This window comes from Sinohyriopsis cumingii, chromosome 12 (genome assembly GCF_028554795.1).
Source record: "Sinohyriopsis cumingii isolate HCF-2022 chromosome 12, ASM2855479v2, whole genome shotgun sequence".
In the NCBI taxonomy this organism is placed as follows: Eukaryota; Metazoa; Mollusca; class Bivalvia; order Unionida; family Unionidae; genus Sinohyriopsis; species Sinohyriopsis cumingii.
Genome location: NC_142972.1, coordinates 1,108,819 through 1,129,904, shown reverse-complemented (window position 1 = coordinate 1,129,904; position 21,086 = coordinate 1,108,819). Strand labels below are relative to the sequence as shown.

Below are 21,086 nucleotides of genomic sequence, written 5' to 3'. Positions count from 1 at the left end.
ATAATTTTGTGCAATATTTGGTTATAAAGAATATTTTGGATAAAACTGATTCAGGCTTGATTAGTATCATGCTATAACATGACAGTGGTTAAATTTAATTAAAACACTAGATGGAAATAGGGTTACAAGAGCTTCATCTTCAGAAAAAGAAATGAGAGAAACAAATGCAAATGCAATTGGAGAAAGACAAATGCAACTACAGAAAGAATGACAAATATAAGAAAGAGAAGATGGGCTAATGCAAATGCGAGATAAAAGAAGAAAAAGAAGACAAAGAAATAAAGCGAGAAAGAGAAAAGGAAGAAAATGCAATTTTGATTAAACTAATTAGATATGGAAAATACTCCCACACTTTACACATAAATTCAGGTTTATATGTTACCAAAAATATTAGGCTAGTACCCCATTTTTAAAAAAGAAGAAGATAAATATTTTCCTCGTTTTGAAAAATAAAATTGTTGAAAATTTAAAATGGCCAGGACAGCACTGGACTCTATTATTAGAAAGTGTATTTATTGGCAAACCTTTTGAAGTCTATACTTTACTGCCAGTACAACAAAGTGCTGATTATGTTATGTTTAAGAAAGGTATATTGAAGGTTTATTAGTTAGTACCTTGAGGTATATCGACTGAGGTTTAGGAACTGTGAAAAAGACACTATACAAACCAAAGTCAGGTACACAATACTTGTTGACCATAATGTGCGTCTGCAGGATTTCCAGAGGCAATTCCTTGGAGGAATATTAATAATTAAACTTTGGTAAAAGCTTTGATAAATGTTTTTAATACACTTGTTGGCCCATCCAAATCTTCCGCATCTTATCAAGGGTCAACCTTTATATCTGAAATTTTCCAGCAAGGTACGCATGAATTAAGCATCCAGTAGTTGAAGTCTCCTGCATATCACCCTGAAAATCAAGGGGCTTTAGAAAGATTTTATCAAACTTTGAAGAATATGATTTGGTCATATGATTTGGCCAGTTCGATAACATGTTTACCTTTCTTAAAGAGTAGATGCAGAGCTATCATTCTTGCCACACCAAGGTGATATTAACATAATTTTTTTTAACGATATACATCCTTTATTTGAAAATCGTAAAGTATCACACTTACTTAAATGGACTTAGGAACAACAATTCGATAGCTCACTGATCACTCATCAACAGAGGGTTACCTCAGGTGATCTACATTTTCTCATACGAACTCCAGTTTTCGCAAAAGAACAAACATATTTTTGTGGCTTCAATTTCGCAAATAGCCCTCTGAAATAACCAGATCTCAGGATCCTATGCGACAACTACTGGTTGTCTTTTGTTACCTTGATTATAATAAAGAGTAGCAAAAGAGGATCTCTGTGATAAATACATCTTGACTGATCAATACCAGGAGCGAAACTGACTTCAGCAAATGTTTGAATATTAAATATGTCAGCTAAAGGAATAGACATGATTCTCAAAAGCTTTTTTTATCATAGATCTAGTATCTGCACAAGTAGGGTATAAATCAGGGATTTCAATTTCAACATGATCAACGTTCTGATCCAAACAAGGCTTGCGAGTTGTCTCAGATTAGTATAGTCTTGACTAACCTTCAAAGCTGATCACCACTTACCAAATAACTGTTTTGATAAAACTCTTCAACATGAGTTTGTCCTCTTTCTATTTTGCAGTTCCGAAACCTTTGCAGATATATCTCAGGTATGCCTAAAACTCCTTAACCACATCGTAGTCAGCACTTTGTTTTGTACTGGCAGTGAAGTATATACTTCACGAGCTTTGCGACTAAGTACTCATTGTAATAATAGAGTCCAATCTTCTCCGGCCATTTCAAATTTTCAGCAGTTGTTTCAGAATGATGAAAACTTACACTTCTTTTTTCTTTACAATGGGGATACTTCCCTAATATTTCGGGCAACATCAAAAGCTGAACTTTTGATTAAAAAAGTGTTTACCACTTGCCAGTTCTAATTTTCCAAACTGCATTTCCCTCTCTTCCTTTTCTCATTCTCTTTGTATATCCATCTCTTCTTGTTTAATTTGCATCTACATTTGCATCTCTTTCCTCTTTATGCAGCTGCGTATCTCTCTCCTCTTTCTGCAATTGCATTTTTCTATCTTCTTTCTGCAACTGCATATGGTGTTTTAATTTCAATTCTATCACCTTCATTTTAGAGCCCGGTATTGACTTACTACTAAAAAGTAAAGCACTTTTAGCCAAAATATTCTTTTGCACCAAACATTGGACCAAATATTTTTTGGCTTCGTTAAAGAAGCCTTCGCCTCATATTGTCTGGCAAGCTAGAGCAAATCATCCTTCCTCAAGGACTCTAACCCTTCCTGTGTAGCATTTAAAATAAAGTTATCCACTTTAGATGTTAAAACGTGTTGGTCTCACTATATATTTCTCAAATAAGTGGCATTAAAATACTTTCGAGTTCGAAAATTCCGAAACAAAATGAATCTACTTTCATAAATAAAGTTGTCTGAAATATTTTATAGAACTTCTTATCCCGGACGAGCCCCCATTATTCTATTACGACTCTATGGGCTTATACTTAATTACAGAAAATGATGAAATCCAGGAAGGTTTGGAAAAATTCAACAAATAATTTGCTTCTCTAGAATACAAAGTGAAAACTTAAAAAGAACTTGCAGTATAGTGAAATGAATCCGAAGTAGACCTAAAGATTATATCACATGTGCAAATGTATGAAGTTCCAATTGAATTCCAGTGGTATTTCAAATATATTCCGATACTGAATGTGTTAATGCTAATGTGTCGATGTCCTGGAATGTGATGATGTGTTAAGTCTTTTGTTGTATTACAATATAATATAATCAAAAATGCTCTTGCCTGAATTCGCTATAGTGCCTGTAAATGTTTTGATTTAAGAGTATTATTGAGCTCTTTATGATTCCATTGCATAATAATAATAATAATAATAATAATAATAATAATAATAAATAAACAAATAAATAAATAAATATATCCAAATTAAAAACTGAACAAACCAATAATACTGACGCTAAGGCAAGAATGAATAATCATAATGCAAACAAGTTTATATACCCCTCTGCTTGACCTATGTCGAAATTACCATATTTCTCGAAATTGTCTATCAACTTAATGGGAAATTTCCTTTCCGGAAATTTTTAAGGTTAGAATTGTATCTTTAACTCAAACTGAAGTAAACATATTTATAATTAATAATGATCTGAATATTCAATCCACAATTATGGAGAATTATTAGATATGTATTATTATACAGGTACATCGATAACTTGATTTTGGACAAAGGTCAAATATAACATACAGATTCAAAACATATATATATTGAGAAAAGTCAATAAACTATATAAATTAAATATGCATAATATGCATCAGCTCTGGAACTCCTACAACAATTAACCTATGACCATCATACCCATCAGGTTTGGAACTCCTACAACATTCAAACTATCATTCCCATCAAGTCTGAAATACCTACATCATTCAAAGTATAACCTTCATACCCATCAGGTCTGGAGCACCTACAACAGTCAAACTATGACAGTCATACACATCATGTCTGTAACTCCTACAACATTAAAACCAGCATTCCCATCAGGTCTGAAACACCTACAACAATCAAACTATGATCATAGTACCCGTCAGGTTTGGAACTCCTACAACATTTAAACTATCATACCCATCAGGTCTGTAACTCTTACAACATTCAAACCATCATACCCATCAGGTCTGGAACTCCTACAACATTCAAACCATCATACTCATCAGGTCTGGAACTCCTACAACGTTCAAATCATCATACTCATCAGGTCTGGAACTCCTACAACATTCAAACCATCATACTCATCAGGTCTGGAACTCCTACAACATTCAAACCATCATACTCATCAGGTCTGGAACTCCTACAACATTCAGACCATCATACCCATCAGGTATGGAACTCCTACAACATTCCAACTATGACCATCATACCCATCATGTCTGGAACTCCTACAATAATCAAACTGTCATATACATCAGGTCTGGAACTCCTACAACAAAGCAAAGTACGACGATCATATACATCAGGTCTTGAACACCTACAATATTTAAACTATAACCATCATACCCTTCAGGTCTGGAACACCTATAATATTCAAACCACCATACACATCAGGTCTAGAACTCCCACAACAATCAAACTATGATCATCATACCCATCAGGTCTGGAACTCCTGCAACATTCAAACCATCATACACATCATGTCTGGAACACCTACAACATTCAAACCGTCATACCCGATCAGGTCTGGATTTCCTACAACATTCAAACCATCATACACATCTGGTCTGGAACTCCTACAACAATGAAACTACGACCATCATATCCATCATGTCTGGAACTCCAACAACAAGCAAAGTACGACCATCATACACATCAGGTCTGGAACACCTACAATTTTCAAACTATAACCATTATATTCATTAGGTCTTGAACTCCTACAACAATCAAACTACGAACGTCATACCCCACAGGTCTGAAACACCTACAACATTCAAGCTATCATACCCATCAGGCCTGGAACTCATACACAAATCAAACTATAACAATTATAGTCATCAGGCCTGGAACTCACACATCAATCGAACTGTAACAATTATAGTCATCAAGCCTGGAACTCACACACCAATCAAACTGTAACCATTATAGTTACTAGGCCTGGAACTCACACACCAATCAAACTGTAACCTTTATAGTCATCAGGCCTGAAACTCACACACCAAGCAAACTGTAACCATTGTAGTCATCAGGCCTGGAACTCGTACACCAATCAAACTGTAACCATTATAGTCATCAGGCCTGGAACTCGTACACCAATCAAACTGTAACAATTATAGTCATCAAGCCTGGAACTCACACACCAATCAAACTGTAACCATTATAGTCATCAGGCCTGGAACTCACACACCAATCAAACTGTAACCTTTATAGTCATCAGGCCTGGAACTCACACACCAAGCAAACTGTAACCATTATAGTCATCAGGCCTGGAACTCACACACCAATCAAACTGTAACCATTATAGTCATCAGGCCTGAAATTCACACACCAATCAAACTGTAACCATTATAGTCATCAGGCCTGGAACTCGCACACCAATCAAACTGTAACCATTATAGTCATCAGGCCTGGAACTCACACACCAATCAAACTGTAACCATTATAGTCATCAGGCCTGGAACTCACACACCAATCAAAGTATTACCACTGTAGCCATTAGGCATGGAAATTGTTAAACCTTTTGAGCCTTAGTTTTGCCTGACATTTTGTCAACCAATAAATATATGAAACAAAAGACAGAATTTCATGATCATGACGATACACTATATCCGATTTCCCCCATCCCCCAATAAATCTACACACACACACACACACAAATCTACCCTTCATGATAAGTAATTTGCTGAAATGTCAATAGTTTCAACTTCGGTCTATCTGCTTTAGACATATTTTTTTCGTTTGTGAGAGTAAATTTTATTATTATTGTTATTATTAGTATTATCATCATCATACACAGCCTCATCCTCATTCTCATCATCAACATCATCATCATCATCTATTTAGTTAGTTTCATACAGCAAGCCGCTGAATATAATCTTTTTTGAAATCCAAGATGTCGATATTCTTTCAGATATGTATGCCCTACAGTTCAAAGTAGAAAATAAATCGTAATTTTGTCAAAAGGCAGAGTTTAGCATCTTAACTGTTCTGAAAATAAAATGCTTGCACGACTGTGCCGGATGCGAGAGAAGACAGAGGATGGGCGTTAAAGCTAAATTGAATTGGAATTATATTTTATATACATGGACCAAAGGGCGACATCACCAAAATTATTTCCGGCATATTGTATCACGCATCATCGAGCGTTATAAAGGTGGTTTTGTTCTTACATTAAAAGTGTTTTACGAGATGGTGGCCGAGTGGTCTAAAGCGCTCACCGTTACGGATCACTGCCTTTTCAGCTCTGTCTGCTTGGGTTCGAGCCTCAGGCTTGACTAATGTGGGTGCGTGAGAAAGCTTGCCAGTAGCTTCTCGTGGGTCGGAAGTTCTTTCCGGGGTTTTCCCTGGCTCTTCCTCCACCATTTATACTGGCCTCCATGTGTAGCTTATCTTGTGCTAAAAATGGCGTTAAACCCTATAACAACAACAACACGAGATGAATCAGTTATCATTACTCCTGACTATTCCTCACAACGTGTAGTTTCATATATGCTACTTAGAATGTATAAACTCACCTCTTTTCATGCAACCGATTCATGTCTGCATTACTGGACTCGACTATTATTTTCAGTACTGGCTGAAACCAGAACTCACATGAAGTAGAGCAGAAACTAATGTGTATTCTTCCGAAATACAATGCTCAGTAACTCGACACGCACGTTGCAACACATGTGACATTTCGAACCATTTAAATGATACGCCCATGTGGGATACCAGATATATCGTATATATCACATTGCTTTATTTTATCTTGCATATTCATATTGTATTAAAAATGATTCAATTGTTCAGGATTTATTCCAGAAATATATTGTCTAAATAGTAAATACAAATAACCGTCCTGTCTCGTAATTCCTGAATTTCATACGCAAAGTTTAGAGGGGACGCTGGGGGTTAGGTATGGTGAATAGTCTACTTTTTCTCATTTTTGTTTGTCGTACATTGATTCTTTCCTTTCTTTCATTGTCTATATACAGACAGCAGGGGTTTACAAATCCACTTGCTCGTGCCCTGTGACAAGCTCAAATTCGGTTCGGGCAATTTCTAATTTGCAGGGAACAAAACCTTAGACATGTCCACAAAAATTGATAGAGGGATACAAGATTTTAAAAAATAGTTTATTGAATGTCCATGGTCTGGATAAAATAAAGTAACTCGTGTTCAGTTCCTGATTCTTTATGTTGTGAAAGTTTTATAGCCTGCGATCTCTCCACAATGCATGTAGCAACACCTTTATTTTGCATTTATATGTAGCGCATTCTTCGTCTGCGTATCTGGCTATAGTTTCTTTTATTGATTGTATGCGTCATTTCCATCTTGTAGTCAATGTCAAGGTCAGTCTTGCATTCTCTCGTGCATGCAACAAATTTGACAAATAAGGAATAAATACTTATATTTTAACGTTAGTAGTGAATGGGGATACCCAGGGGACAATCGGGAATTAATGTCAAATTTTTTCGTTTGTACCCTGGGAACAAACGGGAATTTATCATTGTGGGACTGTCTAGGGACAATGGGAATTTAACATAGGGAATGTATAGCGGCAATGTACTGGGACCGTCTAGGGACAATAGGAATTGAACAGAGGTGATGTCTCGGTATTAGACACTGGGGAAACAACAGCAACAATGTTGAAAGTGGCCGACCTCAATAGGGCTAATCAGTGAGGAACAGTGTTGGAAGGGGCTGACCTGAATATGCGCTACTCTACCCCAGGGACAAACACAATAGAGACATGGACATAGAGACATAAGTAGTAAGGGGGGGGGCTGTTTACGGACAATGGGAATTACCATTACAAGACCCACTGGGGCTGTTTACGGTCACGATTTATACGGACAAAAGGTTGGGACTGTTTTCGGACAAGATTTATACGGACAAAAGGTTGGGTCTGTATAGGGACAAGGGAAAGTTGGGGTTGTATAGAGACAATAGGAATGGAACAGGTGTGGTGACATCACTGTACTGGAAATTGGCAACAATGTTGCAAGGGGCTTACCTCAATCGGGCGAAACAGGGATAGCGGGGAATAAAAGCTTTAACGCTTGACGGGGCGGGAACGAACTTCCGCGCAGGACTGACCATTCATGCATAAAAAAACACAAACACAAACATCGCCTGGTGGGGCGAGACAAATCAGTGGATAGACAAAGACAAAGACACAAATACACAAACACCAAACAAATACACGCAAACATGGCAAAGAGAATAGATATCTTTTCGAGGCAATAAAGTGGCCCTGAATAGGTCCTTTGGGTTTCTTCTATTTTCTTATTTCTTCTTTTCCTCCACAGCATCTCAATTTCTCTGTTACGAAAAAGGATTTTTGTATCATAACCTTCTTCTCATCTCTTGCTATGAGAAGGGATTACTGATCAGTTAAGAAATGTCCTTGCCCATGGTTAGAGAGAGAGAGAGAGAGAGAGAGAGAGAGAGAGAGAGAGGGAGAGAGAGAGAGAGTGTGTGTGTGTGTGTTCCGGGCTCTCTTGAAAGAGGGGGTCACTCATAACGGTGTAGATACTGCTACATCTGGGGAATATGCCGATGCGAGGGTACTTCGGAATGCTGTAACGACACAAGCCTCTTTGATATTCCGACAAATGGACTCATTTTATTGAAATATTCAACATGTAAAATTACATTCCAATATCAGTCTTCATAAACTTAAATTACAGATATAAGAGATACATATAAAACTACGATATTCCTTCAATTACCAACATCTTATCTTTGTGTAATTTTTGCCTTTAAGAATAATGCAGATAATTAAATATCGAATAAATTCACGATAGCTAAAGAATCTAAAATTCAATATTCCAGACTAATACCGCAATTGAAATATATTTTACTGACTTTAATCTAAAATGTCAACATATTAAACTCTATTATTCAAAGAGTATTTTATTTCTGAATTAACTATTACTGAGTATGAAGTTGCTAGCGAAAGTCGTTTTTTTAATACCATAATAGCAGTAAGGTGGGCCACTATACGTACAATGGAAATTAGCATTACGGAGACCCCTGGGTGAATATACGTACAATGGAAATTTAACATGGCGAAAAATCGTGGGTTAATATACGTACAAGGGGAATTAACATGGAAAAAAATTGTGGGCCGATATACGTACAAAGGGAATTTAACATGGGGAATAGAGTTTGGGGGTTGTTTAGGGACAAAGGGGAATTGAATATGGGATTTTTTTTTTTTTTAAATTTTTTTTTAAAAAGGGGTAGGCAATGGAAAGGCTATCTCTTTTCGAGAAATATGGCTGGCCCTGAAAAGGGCCTTTGGGTTTATGTTAATGTATTCATTAACATAAATGGTACCGCATTGGTCTTCTTCTTGTCCTTAGGCTACGTCTCACTGTTGGTCCGTAAATCAGCACTCTTTTCAGGCATCCTTGTCTTTCAACGTAGATCCTACGTATCCACAGGCTGGTGTTTGTCCTGTGGACAACGGTCCACTTGGATCGGACATACATGAGCATGTCCGTCCGGAACATCATGGAAGACACAAGCGTAGAAGATTGCACATCGGTCCACATCTTGAAGCGACGCGAACAAGTGAATCAATGCAGTGAACTGCGCTTATTTATAGGTACAGGAAGGATTGAAACGGATTGAGTTCATTCACCAATCCAAACACGCGTTACAAAATTCAGTCAGCTCGCATCCAATCCGAAGAGAGCAGTCCGTGACGTCACGTGGTCTATATAGATTCGTTAGCGCTTGTGTGCAGTCAATCTATGCGACAGTGATTCAACATGACGGAAACTCAGAAAACGATCCATTGGGGTGCACCAGCAGGGGAGACTGCCCAAGGGAACCCGGACTTTACTTTCAGAAGAGGTACATTGGGATTTTGTGGATTTTCTTACCTCGCAAGAATTTGTTCCGGAACCTTCGTTACCTTCTTCATTACCGCAAGTGGAGAATTTTAGACAGAGACAGAAAGAAGAATTGGAGAAATTTATGCAACGACAAAAGGAAGCGGAACAAGCTTTTCTCCTACAGCAATAGCAACAGCAACAAGAAGAGGTAAGAAAAAACAACAGCAACAACAGCAAGAAGAAGTAGCAGCAAAGAAACAAGAGGGTGAAAATCAAACGGCTACGGTACTGTTGGACATTTTAGCGGAGTTAAGAAGTCTGAAACAAATGTATCAGACTTCTTTATCACGACCGAAGAGAATACGACCTTCCCGAGCTAAACACGCCAACCCTGTGACTAAGCCTGTCGTACCACCCTTAGTGATTTCAACCCAATCATCAGAAGTAGGCCATGGCCGTGGCAAAGGCTTAAGGCAGTTAAAGCTGATTGGTTAAACTCACCCCTACACCAAAATAAAAAGGCCCTTTTCAGGGCCACCCACATTTCTCGAAAAGAAGTACAATTTCAATTTGTCAATAACTCAAAAATAAACCCCACCCATTTTACCCTTATAGTACGTGTCTGTGTATGAGTGCGTGAGTGTAGCTTCTTATTTTAAAATCAAAACTCAAAGACACTTACCTTATATCATTCATGTATTCTTTTATCCATTTTTTTACAATCCAATTCACAATTCACCACAGAACACTTTAATTAAAAGTTCATTGACTTCTTCTTTCTCCTTGTTTAGTCTCTCTGTTTTTTGAATTTCTTCACCGTTTTTTCCTCATTTTCTTCCCTTCTTCTTTTCTTCTCCTGTTTCTTTGCCTCTTTTAAATAGAATTGTCTTCTTTCTTCCTCTTCTTCCTCTGAAGTATCCCTCTCTTCTTCCGAAGAATCCCTCTCTTCTTCTGAAGAATCCTTCTTTTCTTCTGACTCCTCTTGTTTCTTTTTTGGGCAATCTGGAGACCAATGTCCTTTTTCTTTACAATAATAACAGGTATCTTGACTTTTGTCTCTTTTAGTCCCTGTTTTTGTTCTTTTTTGACGGTCTGGACACTCTGAAGACCAATGCCCTTTCTTCTGACAGATATAGCAAGTATCTTGACTTTTATCTCGAAAGGAAGGAGAGTAGTCCGTCGGCTGGTCTGAAGAGAATTTTCTAATGACCCCTCGCAAAGCTCTGACGAAACGTTCCATCTGGGTAGTCTCTTCCATCGTTGTGCTCGGCTTGAGAGTGAAATGAATAGTGAAAGGACAAGACGCACACCCTTTTTATATACGCTGGTTTGCCAAGACTATAAATTAGTCTATGGTGTTTAAACTTGAGTCATTTGACGTTTTGCACTCAAGATGAAACGATCCCATTCATTCGAGAAGAAAGAAGAAGAAGAAAGTAAGAGGCAGAAACGTGATCTATCGCCTCGTACCAGGGCTGAAATCTTGGCACAAATTCATGCCAGTGATTTTGAAGAGGACATGAGTGAACCAGAATTTGAAACCTCTAAACCAAGTTCGTCACCCTTAGTCAACCCTGAAAAATACTATTCCATTCGAGAGACGGAAAAGCGCTCCTCTAGAAAATTTAGAACCACGGCTTAAACCTACACGGTGAAGTTTAAAGATTTCAAGGCCGACGTACCCTTGGAGAAAGCAGAAGGGTTCATCACCGAGATGTGGGATTCTTTGCTCACCGCACTCAAGCGACAATGTCAACCCAAAGAAGACGATCGCTTGACACTATCCATAGATCACGACGGTTTGAAATCCCCTGTTTGGATCGAGTTTAGCAGACCTGCAGAACTAACCCCTTCCAAAATCATGGACAAGATTCAACACGTACAACAATCTAATGACCAATTTGACATCACCGATGGTAAAGCCACACTGAAAATGGCCCACGTCTCTCTTCCTCAAGGGACTGGACGCAAAAAGATGTTATTGGTGAACGAGCTTCGCAGCATTAAGCGTAGTCTTGTCCAAATTCACAATCCTCATGACCAGATGTGTTTAGCCCGTGCCATCGTGGTGGGACGAACCTATGCCAACAAGAACGACACGACAGAATGGAAAAGAACCTGGGAGAACATTCGAAAATCGAACCGAACCAAACAACGAAACGAAGCAGAACTCCTGTTGCAACAAGCTGGCCTGTCCAAAGACACACCCTGTGGCATTCCTGAGATGCAAAAATTGCACGATGCCCTAGCTCCACGCTACACCTTGAAAGTGCACCCTCAAGAAATGCGCGGGTCTCTGTTGTTTCGAGGCCAAGACTTTAAGGACGGAAAATACATTCATGTTTATCATCACGATGACCATTTCGATACCATTGCCAGTATCACCGGATTCCTGGGATACAGATATTACTGTGAGAAATGTGACTATGGTTATAATAATCGAGAGCAACACAAGCATTGTGGATGGAAATGCCCAGGATGTTTGGCCTCTCCACCCTGTCTGAGCGAAGAACCAGTGCCTTGTTCGACTTGTCTGCGCACGTTTGTCAGCCCTACCTGTTACCAACAACATTTGAAAACACAAGGTTCACAGAAAAAATGTGCTTGTCAACTCCTGAGATTGTGCCCTACGTGTAGACAAGGCATACGTACCAACAATGCCAAGGCACACGTATGTCGAGGAAAGAAAAAATGTCACATTTGTCACCACATCGTGGACTTGGAACACGAATGTTACGTGCAAAAATACCAACCCCCACCAGAGAAAGAGGACGGTCACAAGAAGAAAGGCAATTTCATCTTTTTCGATTTCGAATGCATGCAAGAGACCGGCATTCACATTCCTAATTTCTGCGTGGCTCATCGAGCGTGCGAGAAGTGCATTCAAGAACCTATCTTCAGTCATTGCCCTCACTGCAGCAAGATTCCTGGAGGACGTGAAAAAATCTTTCGGGCACCGAACACGTTAGCCGATTTTGCCCGATGGTTCTTAGACCCCATCGACAAGACGTGGAGCCAAGAGGACATCGAACGTTACGGAGATTGTCATCGTCATGCCACGGTGATGGCTCACAATTTCTCCGGATACGATGGACAGTTTCTTTTGAGGTACTATGCGGAACAAGGCACCGAGCGTCCTAAAGTGACTTTGAACGGAGCCAAAATCATTTTCATGCAAGTGGGACAAGTGCAGTTTAAAGATTCTATGAGTTACTTGGCCATGCCTTTGAGTCGAATGCCTAAAACGTTTGGAATGACAGAAATGGCTAAAGGGTACTTTCCACACTTTTTCAATACGGAAGCCAATCAACACGCCGTTCTACCCCATTTACCTGAGGCTCACTATTACGACCCCGACAACATGCGTACCGAACAACGAGAAGCTTTCTACGCTTGGTACCAGGCTCATGCCTCTGACTCCTTCGACTTTCAGGAAGAAATGTTAAAGTATTGTCGTTCCGACGTGGACATTTTACGACGTTGCTGTGGAAAATTTCGAGAACTGTTCATGGAACACGGAGGGGTCGATCCTTTGAAAGAAGCTTGCACCATTGCCAAAGCGTGTTCCTTAGTGTACCGCCAACGATTCATGCCTGAAAACACCGTGGCTGTCATCAGTCCTCAAACGACCCACTATGTCAAGCGTCAATACTCGGTCAAAGCCCTACGTTGGTTACATTACTTGTGCGACAAGGAAGATAAATGGATTCAGCATGCCCGCAACGGAGGAGGCGAAAAGACCATCGGAACGTATTCGGTCGATGGCTGGGACTTAGAAAACCCCAAGATCGTGTACGAGTTTAACGGTTGCTTATTTCACGGATGTCCCGTCTGCTACCCTGACCGTGACACTAAAAATCAGTTTTTGCAACGAACCATGGAAGACTTGTACCAGGACACTTGTCAGCGACGCCTAAAGTTAGAACAGCAAGGATACCAAGTGGTGGAAATGTGGGAACACGAGTACGATCACCGTTTGAAAACCGATCCCGAGTTTAAACGCCTCGTGGAAAGTTACCAGTTCATGGACCCGCTGAACCCGAGGGATAGTTTGTACGGAGGAAGGACCAATGCCACCTGTTTGCTGTACCAAGCCGACGAAGAAAAAGGAGAAGAAATCAAATACTTGGACGTGTGTTCGCTGTATCCCTACGTGTGCAAATATTGTCGCTTTCCTGTAGGGCACCCGCAATTGTTGACGGAACACATCGACCTGAAAAACATTCGACAATAAGAAGGCTTGATCAAGTGTAAAGTTTTGCCTCCCACGAACCTATACCATCCCGTCTTACCTCACCATTGTCAAGGCAAACTGATGTTTGCCTTGTGCCGTACTTGTGCCGAAACGTGCAACCAGGACCAACCTTGCCATCACAGCCAGGAAGAACGTGCCTTGACGGGAACCTGGGTCAGCGTGGAATTGTTCAAAGCTCTGGACATGGGATACCAACTGTTAGAAGTGTACGAAATTTGCCACTTTCCCAAGACACAACAGTACCACAAGGGTGACCCTACTCAGAAAGGCATTTTCGCCGACTACGTGGATGCCTTTTTGAAACTGAAACAAGAAGCCAGCGGCTATCCTTCCTGGTGTCACACTCCCGAAGACCAAATACAATTCAAAGAGAAATACTATGCACAAGAAGGCATCTCTTTAGACCACATCGAAAAAAACGAAGGCAGGCGATCGTTTGCCAAAGTGATGTTAAATTGCTTGTGGGGTAAAATGGCACAACGACCGTGTTTACCCAAGACGGAATATTTGACAGAACCTTCCCGCTACTTCCAGATGATTCACGACAAAACCAAATACATGAAACACGTGGACGTCGTTCGAGAGGATTTGATCTTGGTCAATTACGAAGAAGATCTGGACTTTGTACAAGACGACCCTTTTGGAAATGTCATCATTGCGGCTTATGTGACAGCTCATGCTCGCTTAAAATTGTACGAAGCTTTAGAACTGTTAGAAGAACGCGTCCTGTACTTTGACACGGACAGTTGCATTTACATCCATCACCCGATTCAACAGCACCCTGACATCGAAGGAGACCGTTTAGGAGCCTGGACAGACGAGCATCCCGACGACAAGATTCTAAGTTTCGTCAGTGGTGGTCCCAAAAATTACGGCTACGAATACCGGGACAAACAAGGAGAAGTGCACACGACGTGCAAAGTGAAAGGACTGACTCTGAATCATCGTACCAGTCGAGTGGTCAACTTTGGGGTATTGAAAGAAGCCTTGCAATCGGGAGAGGATGGAAACTTTAAAGTGACCACCTATCAACCGAACAAGATTGTACGTTTACCCACTCACCACATCGTCAGTCGACCCTTGGAAAAAGTCTATCAAATTGTATACCAGAAGCGAGTGCGACTTCCCAATCACTTCACCTTACCGTACGGTCACGTCGGTATTGGTCTGTATATGAAAAGGAACCCTAGGCAAGATCGATAGTTCATTGTTCATTGAAGTAACTTACCATGTCGTTGACGAAGAAGAAACCAGATTGGTTAGGAGTCAAATGTTGGACATCACCGAGACCAGGGTTTTGAGGCTTGGACACAAGAGGTGGCCCAGTATACACGAGAGTTATTCAAGGAAAAAAGTTACTTTTCAACCTGTGTTAGTGACGGTGCCAGAAGAACCCGTCACCCAGGACAGGACTGTCGTGGACAGGCCTGAAAGACCCTTTCGAAAGGACACTTGTGTGACCTTACCCCTACTATAGAACTGGTTAGAACTTTACCCAAAACATATTGTACAGACACTTGTGTTTATTCCACGTTCATGGTTATCATGTGCCTTTTATTCTTGTACTTAAGCCTTTGGCTTTTATGTATTTTTGTCTGTCGTATTCATGTTTGAAACATTCAATAAACGTGTTCTGAAAAAGTATATAAACTCTTGTCTTGTTTGTTTTTCGTGTCACAAGTGACGTTTCTCACACCATGGCTACCTCTGCTGTCTCTGCTCCCTCTTCCTCTACTGTCAAAGTCATCGACGAACACTTAGATCGTGCCAGTTGGGAGGCTTTGTATCTTCGCCATCCCTTTAACATGCTCATTGCTGGACCTAGCGGTTCAGGCAAAACCGAATTCGTCAAACGTTTGATCGAACATAAACATCATTTGATCGATCGACCCCCTCAACGAATCGTGTGCTGTTACAAAGAGTGGCAATCGGCGTACAGCCTCTTGCGAGAAAGTCAAGGCGATTCCATCGTGTTTGTGGAAGGCATTCCTAAAGAAGACGATGGCATCGTCTCTGACTCCCGTCTAACCCATTTGGTCATTTTCGACGACATGTTAGGAGAAGACGAAGAAGAAATTAAACTGTGGTTCACGCGCAAAGGGCATCACCGTAATGCCAGTGTCGTTTACATCACCCAAAATTTGTTTCAACAAAGTAAAGCCCATCGCACCATCAGTCTCAATGCGCATTACGTGGTCTTGTTTAAAAGCCCTCGAGATAAATCGCAAGTGCAAGTCTTAGCCAAACAGTTAGGAACGCCTTGGCTGACTCAGGCGTACGACGATGCCACTCAAACTCCACACGCCTATTTACTCGTCGATTTGAAACCTACGACTCCCGAGGATTTGCGATTTCGTACCCACTTGTTTCACCACTGGTGCCAAGACGGAGGGCCTGTCCTGTACACGTCTCCGTCCTCGACTTCATTTCACTCCCCATAAAAAAATCTATAAAAACCTCAGACCCTTTTTCGTCTGTCTCACTCTCAGTGCGAACATGACGTCCCTTCAGTCGCATCTTCCCGTCAAATTGATTCGTGCCTTGTATGGCATCAGTCGAGAAAAAGATCCACAAACACGAGCTCGTGTCTTAGAAGCTAGTCTCAAAGAAGTCTTACGATGGTTCACGGTGACGGCACGTCAATTACTCCAAGGAATCAATCAGATACCTCATCAAACCAAACGCTTTTTCGATCGAAACAAAGTCGCTTTGGTCCAACTGGCCGATCCCCGCATCGACACTCAAACCAAAAAACAAATCATTTTGAAACCTGGAGGGAGCGGTACTCTAGGAGGGGTCATCATTCGCTCACTCTTAAGATGGGATCCTAATGCCCCCAAAGTTATACCCAAGACAAAAGTCCAACGAAGCCCCAAGAAGAAAAAGACCAGGTCCCCAAGGAGAACTTCTCCAGTGGCAGGGCCCTCCTCTGACCAGACACCACCACCACCCCGGAAAAAGAAAAGAAGCCCCCAGAAAAAGAAAAGTCCACAGAAAACTAGTCGCAAGAGAGGCACTTCGGCCAGGACGCAACCTTACACTCGCAAACCACGACCTGCCACAGCGATGACTGCGTCTCCGGCAGCTTCACGTTTGTCCACTTCTCCGTTAATGACACCCAGAACTGAAGAGTACTTGGAGACGTTGATCACACCAAGAACTTCTCCGTTGATGACCCCCAAAAGAACTTCCCCAGTGGCAGGACCTTCCAATTTAGTGGCAGTGGCTGCTGCTCACAAAGTACCTTCTCCCAAAATCAAAGTTCAAGAAAGATCGGGCATGTTACAAAGTTTACTGGATTTGTCCAAGCAAGAACTGGCTCGATTTAGTCCGTTACGTACCCCTGCACGACGTGTCATGCCTGCCCTCAAACTAATACGACGTAAAGACAATCAGTGGCGACGCGTTCCAGTATAAAAAAGGCCTGTGACCAAGTCGGGTATCAGTGTTTTTGGTGCTCCTGAAGACTCAAAGATGTCACCCTCCAGAAAACCCCAAGGAAAGAAAAGGAAAGGACTGCCACCACGTTTAGCCAAACATGGGGACATGTTATCTGTCCTGTCCAAAGCTTCTCCACCCCTACGAAAAAAACTCATTCAAACAGCCTCCAAAGAGGTCATCGATACCGTGTGCGAATGTTGTTTGAACGTTTTGAAAGGCACGATCCCTTTGTCCAAACACCAGAAACAATGCTTAGGCAAACATCGTCACGCTCTTCGCCAAATGGTTCAAAAGAAAATTCCCATTCGTCAAAAAAAGAAGATGTTAGTGCAACGTGGAGGTATTTTACCTCTCTTGTTAGGCCCCATACTGAAAGGAGTCTTGGGAACCATGTTGGGAGGACTGGTGGGAGCAAGATAAAAAGGCCTCGGAAGTTCCAAGATCTCAGAATCGACCCCTGACAACCCCATGGAAGGACGAAAACTAGCTTTAGTGCCTTACAAACGATGGATGGAATACCATCGGTGGCAAGAACAACACACCCCGCATTTACCTCCCAATCCCCATTTGAGCGAGATGTCCCAGTTGCAACACGAATTGCAGTCCTTGATGGATCGCCAAGATTTGTCGGAAACAGAAAAATCGCAAAAGTACGGTCAACTCTTGCAACGACTGCAACTCTTTCACCAGAAAGCTTTAGACGAAACAGCTCTACCCACTCTGAAAGATTTTAAGACCTTGATGAAAAGTCCAGCATCATCACCAGTACCAGTACCAGTACCAGTACCACCAGTACCCGTGACCAAGACAGAAAAAGGAGAAGAAGAGGAAGGGTTTCAAACTCCACCAGAAAAAGTACGCAAGTTAACAACACCACCTACCTCCAGAATTGGATGGATTAAAAAGATGATGGCCACCCCATCTTCATCACAAGAGAAAAAGAAAGTGAAGACAGAAGTGAAGACAGAAGTGAAACAAGAACCGATATCCCCCGCTCAGACATCCTCCTCCTCTTCAACACCTATTACCGGGCGCACACGCAAAGCATTGCAATCCAAGAAAATACCCCAAGAGAAAAAGAGTAGCATCCTCCAAGAGTGGGTGCCTTATTAACACACCAACCAACACAAAAAAATGGAAAAAGTCTTAGCCAGCATTTACTACGATCCCTTCCATCCTGCAGGTTACGCAGGAGTTCAAAAATTGTATCGTGCTGCCAAAACGCGACTGAAAAGTCTCCGTTTACCTCAAGTGCAACGATGGTTACAAGAACAAGCTACCTACACTTTACACAAACCCATTCGACGCAAGTTTGCCAGAAGTCGCACCCGGGTGTAAGGCATCGATCATCAATGGCAAGCCGATTTAGCCGATGTCTCTCATTTGGCCAGCTACAATCGTGGCTACAAATATTTGTTTTGTGTCATCGACGTCTTTTCCAAATTTGCTTGGGTCGTACCCTTGACATCCAAATCGAGCAGCGAGTTAGTGCGAGCCCTGCAACGAGTGCTGAAACAAAGCGGTCGTCACCCTCTTCGATGGCAAACGGACAAAGGCACCGAATTTCTGAACCAAGCTTTCCAAAAAGAATTAAAGAAACGTGACATTCATTTTTTTACCACCGAGAATCCCGAAACCAAAGCCAGCATCGTGGAACGTTTTCAACGCACTTTGAAAGAACGCATGTGGAAATATTTTACGCATCACCACACTCTGAAGTACATCGACATCTTACCGCACCTGGTGCAAGCGTACAACCAATCATACCATCGAAGCATTAGACGTGCCCCGCAAGACGTGACTCCCGACAACGAAGTGTTGGTGTTTGAGCGCCTGTTTGGTACGTCCCCGACGAGGGCTGTCCCCAAGAAAAGTGGAGAGTTGGCCGTAGGAGATTGGGTGCGCATTGGCAAAACCAAACGCACTTTCGACAAAGGTTACTTACCTAACTGGACGACCGAATTGTTTCGCGTCACTGGACGAGTGCATGACCGTCATCCTGCCGTCTATAAATTGGAAGACATGAACGGAGAAGTGCTCAAAGGAACGTTTTATTTGCCCGAGTTACAACGTGTCACCAAAAAAGAAGACGACGTGTACGACATCGAAAGCATTCTCGAACGCAGAACCCGTAAAGTGGGCAAACGACGTGTCAAAGAAGTCAAAGTACGTTGGAAAGGATATCCACCCAGTTTTGATTCTTGGATCGACGCTTCGCAAGTCATCGACTATAAAAAGAAGTGACCATCATGCCTTTTCACACAGACGCAGCTACGTCGACCACTCCTCCTTCACCTAGTTCTTCTGTGCAAGATTTACAAAAACAACCCTTGTGGGTGTGGTGTGGAGAACGTGTGCCTAAAACGCAAATCGTCTTTTTCTGCCAAATCTTCGTGGTGTATTGTGTCATCGGGGCAGCCATCGCCAATTTGAGTTTGCAACAAGGAGACAAACAATTGTGGACCATTTTATTGAGCAGTTGCATCGGTTACCTGCTTCCTAATCCCTCCCTGAAATTCACCTCGAACGGGAACCACGGGAACCTTGTGTCCAGTGCCAGTGCCAGTCACCACTCCAACCACAACCAGAACCCCATTTTGGGCGGAGACACGCCTCTGACGTCCACTAACCCCTAGGACAGCCACAGAACTCTGGAATTATGAGTCACCAAAACCAATTTTACTTAACCTTACCCAGTGACAGTTCCATGGAGGTGTTTCCCAAGAACACGTTGTGCTGTTACACGGCCAAATTACCTCAAGCCATCCCCTTAGATCACGAAGCCCATTGGGAAGTGGCTTTAGTAGAAATGATTCACCCGACCCAAGTCCTCAATGTCCTTCCCAATCAAAATTTTTTTGATGTGGAAGTTCATGACGAACAATTGCAACAGTGGATGGATAGCAATGTCAAATATGACAAGAAAACCCGTACACAAAAGTACACCACCTATCACTTGTTCATTCCCCCAGGCTATTATTTTAGTGGTCAACATTTGGTCAGCACCATAGCCTCCAGGTTTAATGCCGTGTTTCTGAAAGCTTTGGAACATGTTAACAAAAGTGTCACCATGGAGTACCACAAAACAGCTCGTCGCTTCTTGATGAAATTTGAACGGAGTAAAATCCTGTCCATTTTATTTTGTCCTGAATTGTATGACATGTTGGGCGGAGACATGAACCTGAGAATGAGCATGATGAAGAAAAGCGAATTACCCATCGTTTAAGACAACGAGTCTTTTAGCAAGTTATTTCGTGCCCCGGTAGAACTGAACCAAGGACTGAATTTGATGTTTGTGTACTCCGATGTGGTGGAGTATAACGTGGTGGGACACACCTCCGTACCGTTACTGCGTGTCATTCCTTTCAAAGTGGATTCTGCCACGAACGCTGACGAGGAAGGTGGAAACACTTACCACGTCCACCGCGAATTTGTACATACTCACTATTTGCCTGTCAGTAAGTCGTATTTGGACACGGTCAACATTACTACAAAAGGAGATTTGGGACAAAATATTCCATTCACCAAAGGAAAAGTCACGGTGAAACTCCATTTTCGAAAACGGTTTTCTCACGATTCGTAAGTCATGTATCCAGTGTACCGAGGGGTTGCTCGACAGCGAGGACACGGCTTAGGAGATATGTTAAAATCGGCCTTTCGTTCGGTGGCCCCGGTGTTGAAACCGATGGTGACACGCGGATTGCACGCCTTGAAGGATGCGGCACTGACGCAAGGCAAAGAATTTCTCCAAAATGTCATCATCGACAAACAAAACCCTAAAGAAGCCTTC

The 21,086-nt window shown here is 41.7% G+C and overlaps 1 protein-coding gene across 4 annotated transcripts in view; it reads right to left on the bottom strand.

Annotated features, from left to right (window-relative positions):
• LOC149785906 (phytanoyl-CoA hydroxylase-interacting protein-like) overlaps positions 1 to 7,028 on the bottom strand; it is a 94,642-nt gene extending 87,614 nt beyond the window's left edge. For all 4 annotated transcript variants that reach the window (XM_089976128.1, XM_089976126.1, XM_089976124.1 and 1 more), the window contains exon 1: positions 6,286 to 7,028. Coding sequence is in view for 2 of the 4 variants with exons in the window: in XM_089976124.1 (XP_089832250.1) it covers positions 6,286 to 6,308 (23 nt within the window). In the remaining 2 variants the exon portion in view is untranslated. The remainder of the gene's footprint in view (positions 1 to 6,285) is intronic.
• Positions 7,029 to 21,086: the final 14,058 nt, after the last annotated feature.